General features: G+C 67.7%; 2 protein-coding genes across 2 annotated transcripts; one reads left to right on the top strand and one right to left on the bottom strand.

Annotated features, from left to right (window-relative positions):
• Positions 1 to 1693: 1693 nt before the first annotated feature.
• Positions 1694 to 6532, top strand: LOC311445930 (bactericidal permeability-increasing protein-like; the record flags this gene model as incomplete). The annotated part of the gene is made up of 16 exons (XM_084538521.1): positions 1694 to 1742; positions 2569 to 2874; positions 3017 to 3131; positions 3354 to 3482; positions 3566 to 3721; positions 3843 to 3906; positions 4021 to 4081; positions 4216 to 4307; positions 4398 to 4574; positions 4697 to 4756; positions 5034 to 5201; positions 5331 to 5398; positions 5670 to 5712; positions 5901 to 5964; positions 6272 to 6348; positions 6436 to 6532. 16 exons carry the CDS (start codon positions 1694 to 1696, stop codon positions 6475 to 6477), a joined length of 1671 nt encoding a protein of 556 aa, XP_084394647.1. The 3' UTR covers positions 6478 to 6532.
• Positions 6533 to 8857: 2325 nt separating this feature from the next.
• BCL2L1 (BCL2 like 1) lies at positions 8858 to 20430 on the bottom strand (the record flags this gene model as incomplete). Its single annotated transcript, XM_084538137.1, has 2 exons — positions 8858 to 9335; positions 19882 to 20430. The coding sequence occupies 2 exons, from the start codon at positions 20428 to 20430 to the stop codon at positions 9198 to 9200; spliced, it is 687 nt and encodes a 228-aa protein (XP_084394263.1). The 3' UTR covers positions 8858 to 9197.
• Between the last annotated feature and the right edge of the window lie 1867 nt (positions 20431 to 22297).

The following is a 22297-nucleotide window of genomic DNA, read 5'->3' as shown; positions in this document are numbered from 1 at the left end:
CCCTGACACAGCCCCCCCCCGGGTGCTGCGTGCCCAGGGATGGGGGCAGAGGGTCCGGGGCTGGCCGGGCTGGGGGGCTCCCGGCTGAGGTGGGGGTCCCTCAGGGCTCCCCTTCCTTGGGGGGGGGTCTGCAGGGTGCCAGGGGGCACGGCACGGGCACGGCTCCGCCTGGTGCTCAGCCCCCCCCCGGTCCTATCCTGGCTGGGGCAGCAGCAGGGACGCACCGGGGGGGTGCCGGGGGCTGCGGACCCCACTGGATGAACCCACCCACCGGCCCAGCACCCCCCCCGACATCCCCTGGCTCCCCTCCAGCACCCACCAGGACCCCCCCCCCAGCACCCCCGGCCCCCTCCATCGCCGCCCCGGCCCCTCCAGGCTCCGTCCCAGCCCCGGGAGCGCGGCGCTGCCGTGGCCGTGCCGCTGGGTCCCCCTCCCGGTGTCTGCCCGCACTGCACGGCCGGGCCCGGGGTGGGGGGGTCACGGCCCGGCCCGGCTTTATTGGGGGGGATTTTGGGGGCTGCAAGGGGCAGCGGGGCCGTGCCGGGCTCCAGCAGAGCCGCCGCAGCCGTGCCAGGGGGTGCGGGGCACGGGGATGGAGCCACGGGGAGCTGGGCGCTGTGCGTGGCACCCTGGGGTGCAGGGCTGTGTGTGGGACACCCCAGGGAACTGGGCTTCATGCGTGGCACCCAGGGGAGCAGGGATCCCTGCATGGCACCCTGGGGACAAGGGCTGTGTGTGGGGGGACACCCTGGGGAGCAGGGCTCTGCGCATGGCACCCTGGGGAGCTGGGATCCCTGCGTGGCACCCTGGGGATCAGGGCTTCATGTGTGGCACCCTGGGGAGCTGGGCTTTGTGCGTGGCACCCAGGGGAGCAGGGATCCCTGCGTGGCACCCTGGGGATCAGGGCTTCATGTGTGGCACCCTGGGGAGCTGGGCTTTGTGTGTGGCACCCAGGGGAGCAGGGATCCCTGCGTGGCACCCTGGGGATCAGGGCTTCATGTGTGGCACCCTGGGGAGCAGGGCTCTGTGCGTGGCACCCCAGGGAGCAGAGCTTTGTGCGTGGCACCCTAGGGAGCAGGGATCCCTGCGTGGCACCCTGAGGATCAGGGCTTCATGCGTGGCACCCTGGGGAGCTGGGCTTTGTGTGTGGCACCCAGGGGAGCAGGGATCCCTGCATGGCACCCTGGGGATCAGGGCTTCACGCATGGCACCTTTGGGAGCTGGGCTTTGTGCGTGGCACCCAGGGGAGCAGGGCTCCCCGCGTGGCACCGTGTCCCGCTGCCCCACATCTCTGCTCCCACCCCATCCCGGTGCCCTCGCCCCACGGCACCGCTGTCCTCCACCCCATGGGTCTGTGTACGGGGGCTGTGGCACCTCTGGGGACGCTCGGAGAGCCGAGGATGGGACTTGTGGGGCTGGGCTGAGCTCTGCCACGTGCCCGTGTGCCGGATGCGGCCGTGCCAGGATCTGCAGGAAAGCCCCGGGGAAGGCCGGGTCCCTGCGGGCACCCGCGCCCCAACAAATCCCTGGGTGCTGCGGCGGGGACCTGACTCATCCCGGAAGGGATTAGGGACACGGGGACCTGGGTGAGGTTCTGGTCCAACCAGCCTGGCTGCCCCGGGATGGCCACCGGCAGCACGGGGCCCAGCTGCCACTCGCAGCCCTGGGGGAGATGATGGAAACGGGATCCACGATGGGACCCACGGCCCCCACACCGGGGGGTACCACCACCGCCTGCCACGGTGAGGATGGGCCTGGGATGGGGCACCCAAGGGTGGAGGGGTCGGGGTGGGCACAGGGCTGGTGGCTGGGCTGGCCTTTGGGACGCTGCTGGGCGCTGGGGACATTACTGCTGCCGTGGGGTCTGGGGCAAGTGGGCTCCTGAGGGGGCCATGAGGTGCGCTGTGTGGGGCTGTGGTCATGCAGCGGGGCTGGCCGAGGGTCCCGTGTCCCCCGTGGGGCTGGGATGGGACCCTGGCCAGGGGCTGTCCCCAGGCAGGCAGCCGAGCACCCACGGCCCCGCTCCCCAGGCAGCCGCTGCCCGGACCCAGGGGGGGTTTTCCCCAGCCCAGGGGCCGCCGTCTGCCCGCACGGCTCCTTCCTGCTGGACGGGGCTTTCGGAGGGACCGCAGAGTTCTGCTCGTGCTCTGCCTGCCCCTGGCTTCTCGTCACCCTGTGGTCCGGCCGTGTCCCCAGCGCTCCCCTACCCCCCCCCCCGGAGGCTTTGGGTGACCCCACATGGCCCCAAAATGGGAACATCCCCACATGGGCTGAGCCCCCTCCCCTGACACAGCCCCACTGCATCCCCCTGCTCCTTTTCACCCCATCCCCTTGCTCTGCCATCCTCCTGTCCCCTCGCACTGCTGCTGGGCACAGCGGGAGCCCCGGGGGGGGCCGTGGCACCACCAAACCCCCCGCGTACCGCCGGGACACGAGGGCAGAGGTGTCCCCGGTCCCACGCAACCTGCGGCCGGCTGTGACGCCGTGGGGGGACCCTCTCCTTCCTGCGCTCCCAGGACGGGGAACAGCGGGGGAACGGCTTCCCCTCTGACTCATGCGTTGGGCAAGGTCGGGCTTTCAGCGGCCGGCGCACCGCGGTGTCCCCGGCGTGCGCACGGGGAGCTGATGTCAGCCCCGGAGCGCCCCGATATAAGGCCGGGGAGCGGGTCGGGGGCTCAGCCATGTCCTCTGCTCCAGCCCCCAGGTCCCGCAGCTGCCCCGGGGCTGAGGGGGGGCTCTCGGCTCCCAGACGCCCACCGAGGGGCTCGGCCCTGGCGCTGCTCTGCCTCCTGCTCCTGCCGGCCGCCTGCTCGCCTGCCACCGGCTCCAGCCCCGGCATCAAGGGCCGGGTGACCCAGAGGGCCCTGGAGTACGGTGGGTGCCTGGGGTGGGAAGGGGAGATAGGGGGACTTGTGGGGCACCCCAGGGACCACGTCCAGATCCCGGGGATGGCCTGAGCCCAGCAGCACCCCTGGGTGCTCTGGCACCAGCCCTGAGCCTCCCTGCTCTGCCCCAGGCCGGCACTTCGGGCTGGAGCTGCTGCGGTCACAGCTGCAGAAGGAACACGAGCTGAACCTGCAGGGCTCCTACCGGCCCCCCTTGCTGGGGGAGATCCAGTACAGTGTGCCCCGGTAAGAGCCACCACTGCAGCCCCATCCCCATCCCCATCCCCATCCCATCCCATCCCATCCCATCCCCATCCCCATCCCCATCCCCATCCCCATCCCCATCCCCATCCCATCCCATCCATCCCGTCCCGTCCCCATTCCCATCCCTGTCCCCATCCCTGTCCCAGTCCCCGTCCCCGTCCCCTCTGCGCCCTGCCATGCTCCCCGGCTGCCCGTTGTGCCCAGGATCCACATCCAGGACCTGCAGATGAACGACTCCTCCGTGGGCTTCGCCGAGGACGTGGGCGTGCGGCTGGCGGTGCAGGGCGCCCGCATCCAGCTCAGCGCCGACTGGAGCGCGCAGCTGGGCACCTTGTGAGTCCTCACCCGCTTTGGGCGCGGGGACGAGGATGGGGGTCCCCCTCCTTGGCCCCGTGCTCACCCCCCACGTTCCCCAGCCAGGACAGCGGCGTGGTGCAGCTTCGCGTGGCCGACCTGGCCGTGGCGGTGGTGCTGGGGCTGAGCGTGGACGAGGGCGGCCGCCCCGCCGTGTGGGCCGCCGGCTGCGATGCCCGCGGCACCGACCTGCACCTGGAGTTTCACCGGGGACAGAGGTGACGCCGGGCGCCCTGTTCCCATCACGGGGATGCCCCCTGTATCCCTGGGGTGAGGGTGGGGGTGTTGGGGAGGTTGGGGGCGAGCTGAGGACCCTCCTCCCTGCTCTGTGCCCCTCAGCTGGCTCTACAACCTCCTGGTGCCGCTGTTCCAAAGGACCCTGCGGCAGCAGCTGAACAAGCAGGTGAGCGCTGCCCTGCTGCTGCTGGTGGCTCCGGCTCTGTGCCCCCCCCAGCCCAGCCAGGAGCTCGGGGACCCCATTTTGGGGCTGCTCCCTGATGCCCGGCTCTGCTTCCAGCTCTGCGTCGAGCTTGAGAAGAGCATCAGCAGGATGGAGGCTTCCCTAAAGCGCATGCGAGGTGGGAGCTGGGGGAGGAGGGCTGGGGGATGGTGCCCGGAGGGGTCTGTGGGACCCCTTCAGCCCCGTGTCTGTGGGGCTGGGGTGGCAGGAGGACGTCCCATCCCATCCCCAACACGTCCCTGCCACCTGCAGTGTCCCCCCAGCTCGACCCCTTCGCTGCCATCGACCTCTCCTTGCTGGGCCGCCCGGACATCACCGCGGAGCACGGGGACGTCAGCCTCAAGGTGGTGCCAACCCCGGGGGGGAAAGTGCTTGGGGTGGGGGGGGTCCAGATTGATCCCGATGTCCATCTGTCCATCCGTCCGTCCACGCAGGGCGAGTTCTTCGGGGTGGGCAGGCGCTGGCAGAGCCCCTTCTCTCCCAAACCCGTGGGGCTGCCCGAGGCGCGCGAGCCCATGGTGCTGCTCGCCCTCACCGAATTCGTGGCCAACTCCGCCGCCTTCGTGTACTTCACGGCCGGGGCCCTGCGCAGGAACATCTCCGGCGAGGCGGTACGGGGGGGGCTCCGGCACCGCACGGCGCTGCTGCCCCTCAAAACCCTGGCTGGGGAGGGGGTCCCGTGGCCACCCCCACCCCGCTCAACCAGCACCCGGCCCCCTCTGCTGCCTTCCAGCTCCCGCGGCGCTTCCCCATCCAGCTGAGGACCAAGAGCCTGGGGGGCTTCTCCCCGAAGGTGGGTGGTGAAGGGGGGGAAAAGGGGACGGGGTGGGCTGCGGGAGGGTTCGGATATGGGGTCAGGAACTTGGGATGGGATCGGGGGGGGACATGAGAGGGGTGGGAGGAGATGGAGGCTGGGGAGACATCGGAGGGGGTGCAGGGACGGGGCACGGGGGGGTGATTGGGGGCAGGACGGAGCGTTGCGCCCCCAGGGCAGGGTGGTGACGAGGTCCGGGTGGTGCCGGGTGCCCGTGGGGGGCTCAGTGCCAGCCCTGCCCTCGCCCCCCCCCCAGCTGCAGGAGCTCTTCCCCGACCTGCCCATGGAGCTGCAGCTCTCTGCCCGCCGGCAGCCCCTGCTCTCCTGCCACCCCGACGCCCTGCACGGGACCCTCTACAGCTCCGCCGAGGCCTTCGTGGTGCTGCCCAACGCCACCCGCCTGCCCGTCTTCCTGCTGGACATCGTGAGTGCATGGCCCCGGGGGGCTGGGGTCTTACTGGGGCCTTACTGGGGTCTTACTGGGGTCTTATCGGGGCCTTGCGGGGTGCTGGAGGCACTGCCCCGCTCTCCCCAACGTCCCCTCTCGCTGCAGGACGCCAACGTGACGGGGAAGCCGAGCATCACTGGGAACAGGCTGGGGGGCACCGTGCGGCTGACGAGGTGAGACCCCAGCCCCACGCTGGGTCCGAGCCCCCCGGGACACCCCCACGAAGCCCCCCCCGTCCTCCCCCTCTGACCATTTCCCTCCCTGGGGCCGTTTCATCCTGCCCCCGGCTCCCATCCGTGCTCGGGTCCTCAGCTGGAGCCGCTGTGGGGTTGGGGCTCCCGGCCCTGCTGGCTTCATCCCATCCCCTCCCTGCCCTATGGGGGGGGGACACAGGGACACGGCCCCCACCCCAGTGCCCGCTGCTGACCCCAATCTCTCCTCCAGCCTCAGCGTGGCACAGGTGACCTCGCAGGTGGGGCCGCTGCAGGTGAGCAACCACGGGGGGCTACAGGGGGGCTATAGGGGGGCTACAGGGGGGCTATAGGGGACAGGGGGGGGACCCCAGCACAGCCGGGAGCAGGGGGCTGGGGGCTGGGGGCTGGGGGCTGGGGGGGGGGGGGGCACAGCTCGGTGCAAGCCCCCCCCCCCAGGCTCAGGGCTCGCCGTGTGCCGCAGGTGAAGAAGCTGGAGAACGTGCTGAAATTCGGGCTGTGGCTTTTCGGGGTGCCCTGGGTGAACAGTGAGTGTGACCCCCCCCTCGCCGCCCCCACCAAACCCTGGCTGCCCCCCTGGGCTGTCCCGGGTCTGTTTCGGGTCTGTTTTGGGTCTGTTTCGGGTCCATTTTGGGTCTGATTTGGGTCTGTTTTGGGTCCGTTTTGGGTCTGTTTTGGGTCCGTTTTGGGTCCATTTTGGGTCCGTTTTGGGTCCGTTTTGGGTCCGTTTTGGCTCTGTTTTGGCTCTGTTTTGGGTCTGTTTTGGGTCCGTTTCGGGTCTGTTTTGGGTCTGTTTTGGGTCCGTCCCGCTCACGGCCCCACTGTCCCCCCCAGAGCGTCTCCGTCCGGGGGTCCCGCTGCCCACCCCCCACGGCCTCAGCCTGGTGCACCCGCGCCTCTTGCTGCACGAGGTGGGTGCCACCCCCGTCCCCTCACCCCCGGTGTCACCGTGTCCCCCCCCCCCCCCCCCCCAAAATCTCACCCCGTTTTCCACCCAGGGCTTCCTGCTCCTCGCCACGGACCTGCAGTACGAGCCCTGAGACCCGCTGCTGCCGGGGACCCGCGGACCCCATCCCCGTCCCCATCCCCGTCCCCATTTTGGGGGGGGGTCCAGCAGGGATTTCACCCCACCCATGGCTCAACCTGGAGCCCCCCCCAGCCCCCCCCCAGCCGTGTCCTTGTCCCCCAGCTCCACGCGGGGACATCCCCGGGGGGCTTCTGCAGTGCCTTGGGGGGGGGTCGCGGCCACCCCACGGGCTGGGGGGTGTCAGGGCAGGGGGGTGTCAGGGCCGGGGGTCCCGCAACCCCCCCCCGGTGTCCCGGCACCCGCAGCTCCCGTCTCGCCCGCGGGATGGAGCCCGTGGCCACGGCTCCGCCGCACCGGCACCGGCACCGGGAGCCAGAGCTGGGGGCAGCGGGAGGGGGCCGGGCTCAAAACCCCCCCCCCAAAAAAAACCCAGGGCTTGCAGAATCCTCAGAGGGGGTGTCCCTGTCCCTCTCCTTGTCCTTGTCCCTGTCCCTGTCCTTGTCCTTGTCCCTGTCCTTGTCCTTGTCCCCGTGCCCAACCTTTCCCCAGGATGAGCCCCCCCCAGGGACAGTGGTGCAGGGTGGGGGGGGGTTCTGCTGTGGGATGGGGGCTCCAAACCCTCCCAGCCCAACCGCAGCACCCCGACCCTCTGCCTGCCATGCTGAGCCCGGGGGGGGTCCCCTTCCCGTGTCCCCCCCCCCCAAAACCAACGCCTGCCCCAGCCCGGAGCCTGGCGCAGCGCCCTGGCCCCGTGTCCCCAAACGGGGACGGGCACAGGAGCGAAGATTTGGGGTGAGGACGGGCGCAGGAGCCCGGTCCCAGCGAGAGGGATGGGGAGCTGCCCCCCCCCACACCCTGCCCAGCACCATCCCGGCCCCCTTGGACAGCCGTGACCCCCAGGAGGGGACAGGAGGGGACAGGGGGGGACAGGGGGGGACAGGGAGGGACAGGAGGGTCCCGGCTCCTGCTCAGCCTCCCCCAAAGACCCCCGCAGCGTGGCACCCCCCAAAAAAAACCACAGCACAGCAGCAGCGGCTCCACCGACAGAGTTTATTTGTGGCCTCACCTCCACCTGCAAACCGAAGCGTTCGGCGCTCGCCCTGCGGCGCGCGGGGAGCGGATCCTGAGCAGGCGGCCGGGGGGGGGGAAATCAGGGGGCGAGGGGGGTCCCAGAAAAGGGTGTCCCCCCCCCCTCACCCCCACTGCTCTCACCCCACTCTCTCGGGTGCTCCCTTACAGCGGAGGAGCCCGGCCTCCGACCCCAGCCCGCCCCGGGGGGTCTCCGCGGAGCACGGCACCAGACATAAATACAGACGTACAGATAACAAAAATAGCATTAAGAGTATTCACAAAGGAATTAAAAACTACTCGGATATGTACAGCAGAGCGCGGGGCGCCACGCGCACGGAGCAGCCCCCCCCCTAACCCCCCAACCCCAAGGGGACGGCCCCGCTGCCATCCCAAAAACCAGGGGATGCTTCGGGGTGGGAGCAGCGCAGGGGGTGTGGGGGGGAAGCCGGGCACCTCGGGCACCTCTCGCACCTCTCGCACCCGTCACAGCCACGCCGGGGGGGCTCGGACCCCTCTGCCTGCCCTATGGGGACTGGCAGCCACTGGGGGGGCAACGCTGGATCCCATAAACTGGATCCCAGGCACTGGATCCCACGTTGATCCCGTGGCTGCTGCTCCCGGGTCCTCGCCTGCTGCAGCCCCTTCCCCGCCACGGGTCCTGTCCCGGCAGCCCCCCCCCCATGGGGTCCTGCTCCCCCTGCCCCTTTCACCTCCCCGCTCTGTTCCTGCGTGCTGGAGGGTGCTGGAAGGTGCTGGAAGGTGCTGGAAGGTGCTGGGGTGCTGCAGCCCCTCGTGTGTCCCTGCTCTGCTGGGGGGGGGGCGAAGCGCTCTGCCCCCTCGCCTGCCTCCGTCCTGGCCCCAAAGCGAAGAGCGGGGACAAGTGGGGAGGGAAGGAATTGGGGGGGGGGGGGACAACGGGGGGCATGCAGAGCCACACAGCAACCCCGAGCGGAGGGAGAGGAGGGAAAAGGAGGAGGAGGAGGAGGAGGAGGAGGAGGAGGAGGAGGAGGAGGAGGAGGAGGAGGAGGAGGAGGAGGAGGAGGAGGAGAGGAAGGCCCCTTCCCCCTGGCGCACCACCCTCAGCACCCACGGGTGGCCTCAGCTCCCGGGGGGGTAGCAGGGGGCTGGTGGGCGAGCTCGGAGCCCCCCGCCCTCAGCTTCAGCCTCAGCCTCCTCCTGGCACCGTCCTGGGCGAGGGGACGGGGAGGGTCTCAGCTCTGTGCCCCCCCCCCATCCCCTGGGAGCACGCCCCCAGCCCCTGGCTCTGGCTGGGGGGATCCTTATCTTAGCGACACATCTACACACACGCACGCACCCACACATGCAAAAATAAGTCTGTTTATTCTCTTCAAAGTCATCTAAAGGGACCCTGCAGGGCTGGGGCGCCTTCTAGCCAGCACCTTCCCCCCCCCCCACACACACACACCCCCCCCTTACCCCGAGGCTGCCCGGATCTCCCCGGCGCCGGGGAGCTGGCGGCTGAAGGCGCTGCCGTGGCCTCGGCGCCCCGAAAACGCAACGGAACGGTCAAATCTAGAGGAGCTGGGAGAAAAGGAGCTGGCGGCGCGAGGTGAGGAGCAGGGGCTGCCCCCGGGGGGGGGGGGGTTGCTCGGGAGCCCGTGTAGTGGCGGTGAAGGCGCAGCCGTCCCCCGGGGCCGGGGGTCACTTGCGGCTCAGCAGGGATCCCAGCAGGAGCACTCCGGCCACCGTGGCCCCGGTCAGGAGCCATTTGTTGAAGGTTTCTTGGCCTTTCCTCATCTCCGCAGCAGCATCGTTCCCGTAGAGGTCCACAAAGCGCTCCTGGAAATAGGGGAAAAAAAAGAAAAAAAAAGGAGAGCGGTGAGCGCAGGGAGGGAGCGCAGCAGTGGGGCAGCTCCCCCCCGGCACAGAGGGTGCTCGCCTCGTGCCTGCTCCTCTCATTTCTCCCCACGGGACTGGGGAGCCCCTGGGGGCAGTGCTGGGGGTCCTGCAGAGCCCCCCCAGGGCTGGGACACAGCCTGGGGATGGGGAGGAAGGAGCAGGAGGGCTCCCGGTGGTGGGCGCCTCGAGGTTCCCTGCTCTGAACCACGCGGTTTGGGCAGGGGGGGAAGCACAGGAGCAGGCAAAAGAGGAGCTGGTGCCAGGAAGGATTGGGAAGAAGGACCCCACGAGGGCAGGGAGCGCCCCACGAGCTTGGGGCTCTCTAAAATTAGCACCAAAGCACCACCAAGAGCATCACAGCAGGAGGAAGGCCGGGCTGAATCCTGCTGCTGTGGTCCGAGGGAGCAGCAGCATGGTGCTGGTGCACGCTCTGCTTTTTTTTGGGCTGGGATTTGTGTCGCTGCTGTGACGCTGCCCGAGCTCCCGGAGTTGAACGGGGGCCGAGCAGGAGCCCGGCCAGGAATAGCAGCCGCTCCTGCCCGAGAAAAGCCAAATTCCCAGCACCCAGCACCTTCAAGCACCTTTCTGGAGCTTCAAGGGGGGCTCCTTGAAGCTCCAGAGCCGGGGTCCGGCCTCGAGCCGTGCTCCCCGATAAGTGGCCGCAGTTCCAGTGAGCCGCCTGCTCTGGGAAAGCAGAGATAAGCCGGGCTGGAGCTGCCTTGCTGTCACCTCTTGGCACGGAGATCCCTTCCCAGGATAACCCAGCACAAACCCCCCCGGGGGGCTGCAGCTCGTGGGGCACCCCCCTCACCGTGCCACACACTCCCAGCGAGGCGCACGGTGCCTCGGCAGGGGGCTGATGACTTTTGGGACCTGCCAGGAAACCCAAAGGTTGCCCCCAGCACCTCACGGCCCCCCCTGGCTGCCCTCCACCTCCTGCTTGGCTGTGCCACTGCCAGCAGAGCCACGGGGCAGTGACACCGGGGGGGCTGCTGCCCAGAACCTTGTCCCGGGGCACAGAAACCCCCCAGGGGCTCCCGGTGCTCCCCAGGGGCTGACTGCTTGGCCCAGACCCCGTGCAGGCGTTGTGGTGCATCCTGGCCCCGTTTTTGGGGTGCAGACAGCCTCACGGGGGTGATGTCCTGCCCGGGAGGGAGGCCACGGAAACGAAACGGCCAAAACCGCGCTGCGGGAGGCGAGCCCAAAGCCAAGGGGAGGGGAGGGGGTGGTGTTTAATTAGGGCAGGGGAAAGCCCTCTGCTGCTAGGTGGTGACGAGCAGCAGCGTGGCAGGAGGCAAAAAGCCCCCCTGCCAAGAGCTGGGCACCCGCCTGGCCCTGCTCTCCCTTTAGGGATAAATCCTCCCTCGTGGAGGGGAGCAGAGCCCAGGGGCATCCCCCGAAAAACCCAGGAGCATCCCCCCTGCTCCTGACGCTCCCGGAGAGCTTTGGTGGGCTCAAACATCCCCGCTCCTGCCAGACCCTTCCTAAAAGTGCCCCCATCCCTCCCACGGGGCTGAGGTTTCTGGAGGAGAGCAGGGGGTCCCCGGAGGAGAGCAGGGGGTCCCCGGAGGAGAGCAGGGGGTCCCCGGGGTCCTGGGGGGGCCAGGAGAGGAGCCGTGGGGGCAGCGCCTCGTCCCTCCGTGCCACCTCTCCTGCGCTCTACGTGCCCCAGGAGCTTGGGGAACGGCGGTTCCAAGAAGCCCGTTCGGAGCCCTCCGTTTCTAAGAAAAGGAAGTGTTTGCTGAGCCAGAGATAAATGCAGGCGGCCAGCAGGGAGCTATCGGCTGCTACAGGCGGAGAGGAGCCGAAGGGAGGGAGGGAGGGAGCCCCTCTCCTTCCCTGGGAAGGGAGCAGCCCCGCAGGGAACCACCCCATGAGCAGGAGCCCAAGGAGCGGGTTGGGGGCTAGGGGAGGCAGCCTGGTGCTTCCCCCCTCGCCCTGCACCTCCGGTGCAGCATGCCCGGTCCCAATTCCGCCCGTTTTGCCCCAGATTCGGGCTCCCAGGCTTGCCCAGGCACGTCCTGATATTTCTGGCCTCCCCCCCACACCCCCCTCCCGGGGTCACCTTTATCTGGGAGGAAATATTTGGAATTCCTGAGTTGCTCCGCGGCACGTCAGTGTCTCCATCGCCCCGGGGCCGCCCCAGAGGACAGGGTCCCAAGCACCCTAGGGTGCTCCCAGGCACCGACCCCGTTGTGCCAGCGGCCCCGAGGTGTCTCGGGGCGATGAGAGCAGCGAGGGCTGGCCGCAAACGGTGCTGGTGGCACCTCCCTGAAAGCAGGAGGGGAAGCTCCAAGGTTTCAGCCTCCTGCGCCCCCCTCCCTGCCAGCTGCCTCCGTCCAGCGGCACCGCCTGGACCCCGACCCAGCCGCCGCAGCCCCGGGTTCCTCTTTCAAGAGAAGCTGCGAGGCTTTGGGAAAGGGGATTGAGCAAATAACGCCGGGCCCCGAGGCAGGTGAAGGGAGCAGATGCGGGCAGTTCATCCCCATCTGCTCTCCTGTGAGGCAGAGGAGGGGGTTTGGGCACCCCGAGCACCCCTTTGTGCAAGAGGGGGAGGCACCGGGACACCAGCACGGGGCTCTGAGGAGCTGAAAACACGAGTGGGGCTGTGCCCAGGGACATGGCTCACGGGCACGGGGAGGAGAGCACACCCTGCTGCCGTGCGCCCCGGCCCCACGCCGCCTCTGCCACCCGCTCGGGGAGCGCGTTTTGGGGACAGGCACCCACGCGGGTAGCTCAGCACGTCCCAAAGGGTTTTGTTTCCCACCCCAATATCTCGCTGTGCCCCACCAGAAAGGAGCCAGCTCCCCAAAACCTCCCCGGGGACACGGCCGTGCCGCTCCCAGGCGTGCAGGTGAAGGAAGCACCGGGGTGTGTGTGGGGGGGAACGCAGAGCCGAGATCTTTCAGGAGAACCAAAAACATGAGTGCTGCCAGAGGATCCCGTGCCCACGGCTCAGTGGGTCCCCGCACGGCTCCGAATTGTCCCCAGTGCCCTGCTCACCCCCCCCAGGGGCACAAACCCCGGCTGCTGCGCGTGTGGGTGGCCCTAAACCTTTGGGGTCTCACGCCAGGACCCTCAGGAGGGCAGCGGGGCCAGCCCCTGGAGCACAACAGGAGCCCCGGCACCGCTCCGAGCTGCGGTGCTGAGGCCGTGCTGGTCCCTGGGCAGGTTGGGGACGGGATATGGGGCCAACGGGGTGGGATATGGGGCCAACGGGGTGGAGAAGGGGCAGCAGGGACCCGGAGCCAGCTGTGTGATGCTAACAGGGACCTCGGGGAGGCAGCTGCACGTCTCCATGGCAAAGGCCGGGCCTGCCGCACCCCGCTCTGCTCCCCTGGGTGCTGCCTCTCCTGGATGCGGCCATCAACTCCAAAAGAGGTCATTAAAATCCCACAGGGTCATTAAACAGGCCCGGCCCTGCTTCTCCTCCCTGCCCAGCCCCACACCAAGCGCAGGGGTGCCCGGGGTTAGCCCGCAGCCCCACAGAGCTGCAGAAACCCCTCCAGCACAGCCTCCTCTCACCCCAGCTCCGGGGATCCTGCAATAACCCCGCAGGGCTCAGCACCACCAGCTCTCATCAGCGCCGCTCCCAGAACCCCAAAACCAAGCTGGGGGCTCCCAGAGGTGCCGCAGCCCCGGCCCCACACCGAGGCCCCCATCTGGGACCCGTCCACGTGGGCCCAGCCGGATCCACTCGGGGGATTAGCACCTGCTGGGCTGGGGATTTGTTATCCCAAGGGCATTAAGGGGCACAGGAGGAGGAAAGGCGGCCGCTCTGATGCCTCTCCCCGGCGGACAGATGGTGTCTGAGCCCCCACGGGCAGCACAGCCCCTGCCTTTTGTGTGGGGGGAGAGCTTGGGGGGCAGGGGGAGCTCTCGTTGTAATTTCACACTGCTGAGCCCGAGCGATTTGGAGACCTCTGGGGTCTCCTCACTGCTCCTGGGGTCTCCTCACTGCTCCTCCCCAGCGTCGCAGCACCTTGGAGCTCCGGGGGGAACTGCACCAAGGGGACGATGCTCGGAGCTCAGGCGTGCCCGGGTGCAGAGCCCAGCTCCCAGGCAGGGCTGAGCGTGAGCCTCACAGCCTTTAAGCACACCAAACCCTGCTCCAAATCTCCTCCCGGGGTGTGTAAACGTTACCAGACCTCTCCTGAGCAGGGCTGGGAGCAGGATTGCTCCCCGGGGTGTCGGGTCCCCGCGTCTCTGCCTCCGTCCCCAGCACCCCGGCGAACGCCCATCAAGGTCCCCAGTTGCCAACTGGGGCCAGGCTGCAGCGACTGCACGGCCCTGAATGAAAAAGGGGAAAGGGCGGAGGGGCAGGAAGGGGAGGAAGATGTGCTCATTCTGTTTTCACTTCCCGTCAGCCCCCGTGAAATCTCCACCGACGCCGGCCGTGCTCTCGCTTGCAGCCGGCTCCGTGCTGAGCCGAGGGGGAAGGAGGCGAGGAGGGAGCCGAGGCAGGGAACGTCTCGGGGCGGTGCAGGAGGAGAAGGGGACTTCGTGTCCCACTCTGGGCTCCCCCAGCTGTGAAATCATCACCGGCTGGTGCGCTGGAAGCTTCCAAATGAGGTCAGCTGCCCTAATGACAGCCAGCAGCTCGCCGGCGAGCGCAACGCCTGTGAGCTGGCGCGTCACGGGGCTGCTGCGGGTGCTGACTCGGAGGCAGCAGCCCCTCATTTTCTCAGCACCTACCTCACGCACCGCCCGGGAGCTGCCCCGGGCCATCCTCTGCTTCCTGGTGCTGGCCCAGGCTTGGAGCCAGCTGGCCACGAGGGGCACGTGCAGCAGCCACGCACAGCGCCCGTAGGAGCCCAGGTTTTGCCAGCCCAAGCCCTGACAGACCCACGGCGAGGTGCAGCTGGGCCCAGCAGCGCCTGGGGATGAATAAAGCACGGCATTAGCTGCACATGGACCAGACTGGGACGGCCTCGTGGCCTTGCAGAGGGGCAGAAAGCCCCCAAATTGCTCCCTTCTCCTTTGGGGAGCAGCCACCAGGTCACCGCCAGCTCCTGCGGTGGCCTCCGTGTGGGCACAGGGTGCTGCCCCCGGGAAGCCTCGGTCCTCAGAGCCCCCTCGTGCTGCCAAGTGGCCACACTTTGGGGTTTTTGGTGCCACCCTGGGAGCAGGGGGCTGGCAGCAGCCAGCGGGGCTCAGGCAGCCCATGGGGAGCCCGCCCTCCCTGCCCCAGGGCTCCTCATCCCAAGGGTGACCCCGGCGAGCTGCCGTCAGCAGCCTGCTGCTAATGGGATCTGCTTAAAGCAGGAGCTGAGCCTGCGGGCACCGCCGGGACGTGGCACTGAGCAGGATGAGAATAATGCCAGGAGCTCCAGCAGCTCCCCCCCCGGGGGGAATCGCACCCCAAAAGCCCCCCGAAACTTCACCCTGCTCCAACGCAGCCGCTCGCCCTGCCACGGGGCACACAGCTGCAGGGACAGCGACCAGATCAGCTCCTGGTGGAGAGGTGATGGAGGATCCAACCCTCTGCTCCCCTCGGCAGGGCACGGCACAGCCCTCACGTGGTCCCGGTGGCCGCGGGGAGCTCTCTGCTTCATTTTCCACGTCGTGGCTGCCCCGCAGGCAGGCAGCTGAGCCTGGGTTTCCCTTACTGAGATCCTGGGAGGCGGCACGGGGCCGCTACACGTGAGCTGGTGTCCGAGGGGATGCTGGCTGCCCCCATGTGGGGTGCTCGCACCCAGAGCCAGCCCTTCCCGGCACCGCTCGGCCTCCTGCGCCTTTTTTATTTGCCGGCGAAATTAAAAGGCGTGGATAAAACACACAAAAAGGCCTAAAAAACACCGAAAAGCCGAGCGCTCTGACGGCGCAACTAGGTCACGGCTCCCCAGCCGGGCGGCTCGGCCTCCTGGGTTCACAACTGCCAGCTCTCTCTCTCTCTCTCTCTCTCTCAAAGGGCCGCCTCCCGAAACCCACACCTGCTCCCCGTAACCCCAACCCAGAGCCATCTGCTAACGGCTCAGCCCCCGCTGCCCTCGCCCCGTGCCGCAGAGCGTGACCCCTGTCCCCAGCTGAGCGTCCCCAACAACCCCCCGGGGCCACCCCGCAGCCCCCCGAGGGGAAAATCTCGCACAGGGCTACAAACCAGACCCCAAACCCCCGTCCTGGGTGTCCCCGGGGGGGCCTCGGAGCTCCTGCAGCCGCAGCCACCTCTCTGCAGGGCCCCCCCATGCGGGGATGGGGAGCAGGAGCTGGGTTTCCCCCCTGTCCAAGGACAGAGCAGCCAGCCAAGGAGTGCCCCTGGCACAGAGGGCTTCCCTTTCATGCCTCCGTTGTTATCAGTTCCTGGGAACAATGGTGTTTTTGGTGACATCCCTTCGGGAGGGCGGGGGACACCACGGCCCCAAATAGGGCACAGGGCGGGTGCCTTCGCCCTGAGTCAGCCGGGAGGGAATCGCCCTCGCCGGCTGCGGGGTCAGCAGGCAGAGAGCTGCCTCCCCCTGCCCCTTCCGACCCCTCAAATTGTGATCCTGTGATCCTGTGATCCCCTCCCCTGCCACGCAGCGCCGTGCCGGAGAGCGCGGCCGATCCCTCGGCGCTTGGCTCAGCCCCCAAGAGCCGAGGGATCACGAGGAGCCTCTCGTCCTTCTCACCCAGGAGCAGGGAGCTGCAGCTCTGCAGGGCTGAGAGCACCCTGCAGCTCCCTGCTCCTTCTCCGGGATGTGAAAAGGCACCCGAAATGGGACAGGGACCCGGCAGCACCCGGGGAGGGACCCGGCTCCCTCTGAAGGGGAGCAAGATCATCAAGACTGGTGCTACCCCGAGCAGCTGTGAGCACAGAGCGGCACGAAGCAGTTTGCTGGGGCTGTGGCAGGTGTTTTATAACCACCATTTTTTGGATTAAAGCACCTCAAAAGGCTTCACGAGCCCCAGTTCCCACAGCCTCCCCTGGGAGGGGAGGAAACGCCGCCACCCCCCCCCAGCGCTGCTGCTGCGCTCGCGCTCCCAGCCCCGCAGCTCCGCGCTGCCTCCCAGGAGAGCAACCAAACCCCAGCACGGGGCCAGGAGCAGCGAGGAGAAGAGCCCGGGCCCTGCAGGAGGAGGAAGAAGCACACGGGGCGAGAGGCAGAGCTCTGGGAACTCGGCCTTCCGTGCGCCGCGTGGCCTAGCGGCAGGAATGCGGCCACGGCCGGGCAGGAAGCGGCGCTGGAAGTCACGGCAATGGCATTTCCTGGAGGGCTGCAGAAAAGCCTCCCGGTTCCCAGGGCAGCCCCGGGAGAATGCCAGAGATCTGCAGGGACCTCCAGCAGCCGGCGGCATCCCAAATTTGTGGAGACATCAAGGGCACGGTGCAGGGTGCGGGCTGTGAGACAAGCACGGCGCAAAGCAGAAGGCGCCGGGCACCTCCGGCTGCAGCCAGAGAGCTCAGAGGGGTGCAGCGGTGCCCGGACACCCCAAAATCTGTGTGGGAACACCCGGGTGGTGACAGGGGACACCTCGGGGGCAGCTGGAGGTGGCTGCGTGCCCCATGGAGCACAGGGCACAGCCGTGCCGGGGCTCCTGCCCGCGGTTCAAACTCCCACGTGCCCAGCCCGACGAGCTGGGGCTGAGGAGATGTCGGGGTGCAGAAGGCTCAGCAGCAGGAGGGGGGTGCGGGGGGAGCCGGGTGCCTGTACCCGGGCCGGCCGCAGAGGGCCACAAAACCCTGCTCGGGGCTGGCAGCTGAAGTCCAGCTCTCGACCTGAAACCGCGGAGAGGGCCGGAGCGAGAGAGCAGGGGCCGAGATCCCAGCTGTGCTCTGTCAGATGACACGCTCTGAGTCATTTCCTACCATTCACCAAAAAAAATAATAATAATAATAAAAAAAAAAAGTTAAAAAGATAGAACGGGAGCTGGCTGCATTGACATCTTCAAAGGGTTTTCCCCGGACAGATCCACCAGCTTCCAGCTCGCCGTGGAGCACCGCGACGCGTCCAGCCCGGCACGCGGGACCACCGGCGGCTTGGGGCACCCAGGGACAGCCCCGGGGACCCCCCCAAGGGGTCCCTGCCCCCCGGCCAGCCCAGCCCGCGGGTATTTGGGCCTTACAGGCTGCCCGCGGGGGTCCTGCAGGCTTTCAGTGCTGGCCTGATGCAAAGCCTTCGCTCTGGGCTCCCCCACAGGCTCTGCAAAGCGCAAAGCCCTCGCTGTGTGTTCGCAGACCCACCCCAAGGACCCCAAACTCCAGCTCTGAGCCCTGCTCTGAAGGGAAATGCAGCCCGGAGGGAAAGGCAAAGCCAGGAGGACGCCCAGGGCTGGCAGATTCCTGCCCAGCTCCCTTCCTCGAGCACACGAAGCAGCCGGCACGGCGCTGCCTGCCACCCCCAAGCACCTCGGGTCCCTGCCTCTCCCTCTCCCCGGGGCTCCCCGCACCCCGTGATGCCTCCCATCGCCTCCAGCCCTTCCTGTTGAAGGTTTACAGCCAGCAGGACGCGCTCCAGGTCAAAGTATCTGCCTGCAGAAAGCGTCCTGCTCGGTGCTGACAGCAAACGGGGCTGCCCGTGAACCCCCCTCGGCTTCTTCTCGCGTTCCCTTTCCCGGTGCCAGGCTGCGGGGAGAGGGGGAACCCAAAGCAGGGCCAGACACCACGACCAAACACCCCCCCCGTTAGTGCCCTGCACGGAGTTTTACCATCCCTCCTCCCTCAAAAAATGCTTTCTCCAGCTCTGAGCTCCCCAAATCAAGCCTGCACGTCCCCCAGGAGGTGCACGCTCCCAAACCACGGCTCGTTCCTACAGCTGGAGGCCCGGAGAGCCCAGCAAGCATCCCCCGGACACCCCCCGGGAGGGATCCAGGCGGGCATCTTCAAAGCCCGAGCGGGCGGGCGGCTGAAAAGAGGAGCAGTCCTGACCCTCCCGCAATCTGCTGAGCAAATATTTGCTACAAACAATGAATTTCGAGGCAGACGCACACAAAAAAAAAAGAAAAGCGAGGAGTCTTTAACTGCCATAGTGGGTTGGGGGTGGGGAGGAGGGGGAGGAGGTGTCTCATTCCCCCCCCCCCGCGAGCAGGAGCAGGAGCAGGGAGCGAGCGGTGATTTTCCACCCGTGATTTAATCTAAATCCCCCGGAGAGTTCATTTACAAAAAATCAGATTGCATTATCGCCCGGGTCTCCAGGATACAGCCCGGGCTGTGTGTCACTAACAGCAACGGCCACACCAGCTTGGAAACCTCGATTGGATCGCTCAATTCCAAGCCTCATCTGAGGCTTTAAAAGCCCAAGATGGGAGGGAGGGAGGGAAGGAGGGAGGGGGAAGGAGCTGGGCGGCGTTTGGCCTGGGGGGGGGGTTATCTGCAGAGCACTAAGGGGCCAGATCCAGCCCAGATCCAGGCGGCCAGAGGAGTGTAGAAGCTCCCAGGTTGTGAATCGAAACCTCCTCCCAGGGCTGCCTGAGCAGCCCCACCCAGGCAGTGCCCCAGGCCGGCCACATTCCAGGAATTCCTGCGCCCTGGGTGCTCCCCGCTCCGCCCTGGGTGCTCCCGGGGGTCGGCAGGGGGGATTTGGGGAGCCCCCGAGGGGCTCCTGGGGTCCCCCGATGCTAAAAAGGGGAGCGGGGCTGCAGGGCTCCTGCCCCCTCCTTGCAGCACGGGGATGAAAGGGGCTGAAAGGCCTCAGCTCCTGGCACGCAGGGGGCGATTCCTCACCGATTCCTCACCAATTCCTCACCGATTCCTCATCATTTAGGTGCCACCAACTGAGCCTGAGCCCTACACCCACTGAGGGTTACTCTGAGGGAATCCCTGAGGTGCAGAGGAGGAATCCAGGAGCCAAGCCCGACACCTGCAGGCCCTGCACCTCCCGCTGGCAGCCCCGGGAAGCCGCAGGAGGCATCTTGGGTACGCTGCCCGTTCACAGCAACGCCTCACCTGCTGGGGCAGCCGGGAGCATCGCTCCCAGCGGGGCGAGGAGCAGCTGGGGATGCAGCAGATCCCGTCCTGGGCATGGGGCCGTGCCTCGAAACCCCCCCCCCAGCCCCCGTGGAGCTGCCCCAGAGCCACCCCCGGGGAGCTGCCGGGGGGTTTGGCTTCACCACGACCGCAGTGGAAGCCGAGGAAGGGCTCGTCTGCAGAATGGAGAAGTGGCTGGTGCCCCAGCAGGCCAGCCCGGAGCAGCTCAGGGAGGAGGAGGAGGAGGAAGAGGAGGAGGAGGAGGAGGAGGAAGCGGCGCTCCCCGCTGTGAAATGCCACAGCCCGAGAGCAAGGGCTGCTGCGTGAAGAAGGAGCCGGGCTGACGGGAGGCTGCTCCAAAGGCTCTCGGAAAATGGGTCTCTTATGTAACAGCCGGGGAGGAGGAGGAGGGGGGGGGGAAAAAGGATGAGGAAGGACGGAGCTGAGCACGAACTCTTTGTTCCGTCGCGTCGCTCTTGTGACAGAGCTCTAGGGACGGCGAGGGGAAGGGTTGTGCAGCCACTGCTCACCCCAAAACGCCTCGGGGCGGGCGCTAGCAGACACCGCAGGGAGCCCCCCCCCAGCACCGCGAGCAGCCCTTACCCATCCGCCGTTCTCCTGGATCCAGGGGTCGAGGTGGTCGCTCAGGTAGGTGGTCATCCAGGCCACGATGCGCCCCACCAGGACCCTCATCTCCTTGTCCACGCTCTCCACGCACAGCGCCCCTCCGAAGGAGAAGAAGGCCACGATGCGCCCCCAGTTCACCCCATCGCGGAAGAGTTCGTTCACCACCTGCTCGAAGCTCTGGTAAGCCGTGCCGGGGGTGATGTGGAGCTGGGAGGTGAGGTCGCTGAAAGCCCGGCGGTACCTCAGCTCGAATTCGTCCCCGGCTTCTCGCAGAGCCTGCCGGACGGCGGCCGACTCGACGAGCCCGTGGACCTCCAGGCCGCTCCGGTGCACGGCGGCGCCGTTCACTACCTGGCCGGCGGGCGGGTGCCAGGAGGGGCTCCCGTTGAGCACCGCCTCGGCCTCGGCCCCCAGCTCAGTCCTGTTCTCATCCTCTTCTTCCTCCAGCTGGCTCCAGCTGTAGCCCTTCTGCGACAGCTTGTAGGCGACGAAGTCGATCACCAGCTCCCGGTTGCCGCTGGACATTTTCACACCTGGCTCGCCCCCACTGAGTCCATGGTCCGGAGCACAGCACCAGCGCCTGGATCAGCCCCCTCGGGAGGGTGCGGGAAGCATCCGACCTTCGCAGGGCCACACGCCGGGGGGAAGAAGGCAGAGAAATGGTTAAGGAGCAGAGAAATGGTTAAGGAGCAGAGAAATGGTTAAGGAGCAGAGAAATGGTTAAGGAGGCAGCCCCGAGCCCCGTATCGCCGCCCAGCTCCACGCCCAGCCCTAAAACCGCCCCAAAACCACCCCAAAACCACCCCGGGACCCTCCCCAGACCCCTCTGTCCCCGAAACCCCCGGGGCTCACCGGGTGCGGGCGGCTGTGCGGGAGCTGCGGGCGGCCCCGGTCCCGGTCCCGCTCCGCCAGCCCCGGAGCTCGGCGGAGGTGGAGGCAGCGCCGCCCCCCGGCCCCGCCCGTTAAAGGGCCCGGTTCTTTGCCCCCCCCCCCCTCCAAGGATTGCCCAACGGTGCTGCCTTAACGGCTCGGTGCAGCCCCCCCCCCGGTGCCCGTCCCCGTCCCCATCCCCATCCCGCTGGCATGTCCCGAAAGGGCAGCGTCCCTCTGACCCCATAAAGGGAAGGGGTAGGGGGAAAAAGGGGGGGGGGGGGCAAAGCGTCCCCTAAAAAGCTGCAGGTGAGAATGAGGGGGGGGCTCCCGAGGAGGGTGGGTGCTGTGGGTGCAGGGGGGGAGGAGGGATTTGGGGGGGGGTCAAGGGTCGGGGCTGTCAGTGCAGCATGAAAACGCCTCCCTAGGAATAAGGCAGGAAGAGAACCCCCCCCCCCCCCCCCAGGGAGCTCTGCTAAATGCTTCCTGCTACCAGAAACCGCGAGGTTTTTTATTTTTTTGAGGGGTTATTTGCACCCTGGGGGGGTCTCCAAGGGGAAATTCTGAGCGCTGGGCTTCTCCTGCAAAGGGCCCAGGTGCCCCTGCACACCCCCCCCAGTGCCCCCAGTTCCAGGCATTTCTCCCGTACTGGTTTCTCCCAGCTTGCCCCCCCCCCCCCCCCGGGTCTCCCTCCTCGCAGGGACCCCAAACCGGGGCAGGACGCGGCGGTGCTGCCGTACTCACCCCCGGGAAGAGAGAGGAAAGCCAAAAAAAAACCTCAGGGCTGGCAAATCTCAGCTCGGCTCGGCGTCGGCACCGGCTGCGTTCGAGAGGGTTTGGATCAGAGCAACGTGGGGCTGCCAGGAGGCTCCGTGCCCGCTCCGGTGCCCCCTCCCCGAGCTCCCCCAAACCCCGTCAGCCTCCCCGGGGCTCGGTGTCCCGGTGGATCCCCGTGGCGGGGCTGCAATGAGATGTTTGGGGGGGGTAGGAAGGAGCCAGGAGCCTCCTGCTCAACGCGGGGCCGTGACTCAGCGCCGGGCAGGGCTCAGCCCGGTACCGCCCGGTGCGTGTGGGGCCGGGGGTGTCACCGGGTGGCTGGGATCCGGGGCTGACGGGATGGAAACCGGGCACCGGGGGGTGAACGGAGGGATGGGGGTGAGCACGGGGCTGGGCCTGGACTCGGGGAACGGCTCCGGTGGGCACCGGGCTGGTGATGAGGGGGTGGGGAGGGCTTGGGGGGGGCGATGGGGAGCCCCCAAGGGCCTGGGAATACAAGGAGGGGATTGGGATTGGGATTAGGGAGGGGATTAGGGCTGGGAATGGGATTAGGGATGGGATTAGGGATGGGATTAGGGCTGGGAATGGGATTAGGATTGGAATTGGGGTTGGAATTGGGATGGGAATTAGGAATAGGATTGGGATTGGAATTAGGGATTGGAATTAGGACTGGGATTGGGATTAGGGATGGGATTAGAACTGGGATTAGGGCTGGGAATGGGATTAGGATTGGAATTAGGAATAG

This window comes from Aythya ferina (assembly GCF_964211825.1).
Source record: "Aythya ferina genome assembly, chromosome: 16".
NCBI classification, from domain to species: Eukaryota; Metazoa; Chordata; class Aves; order Anseriformes; family Anatidae; genus Aythya; species Aythya ferina.
The sequence above is the reverse complement of the archived record's forward strand: the minus strand, read 5'-3'. Positions and strand labels throughout refer to the sequence as shown.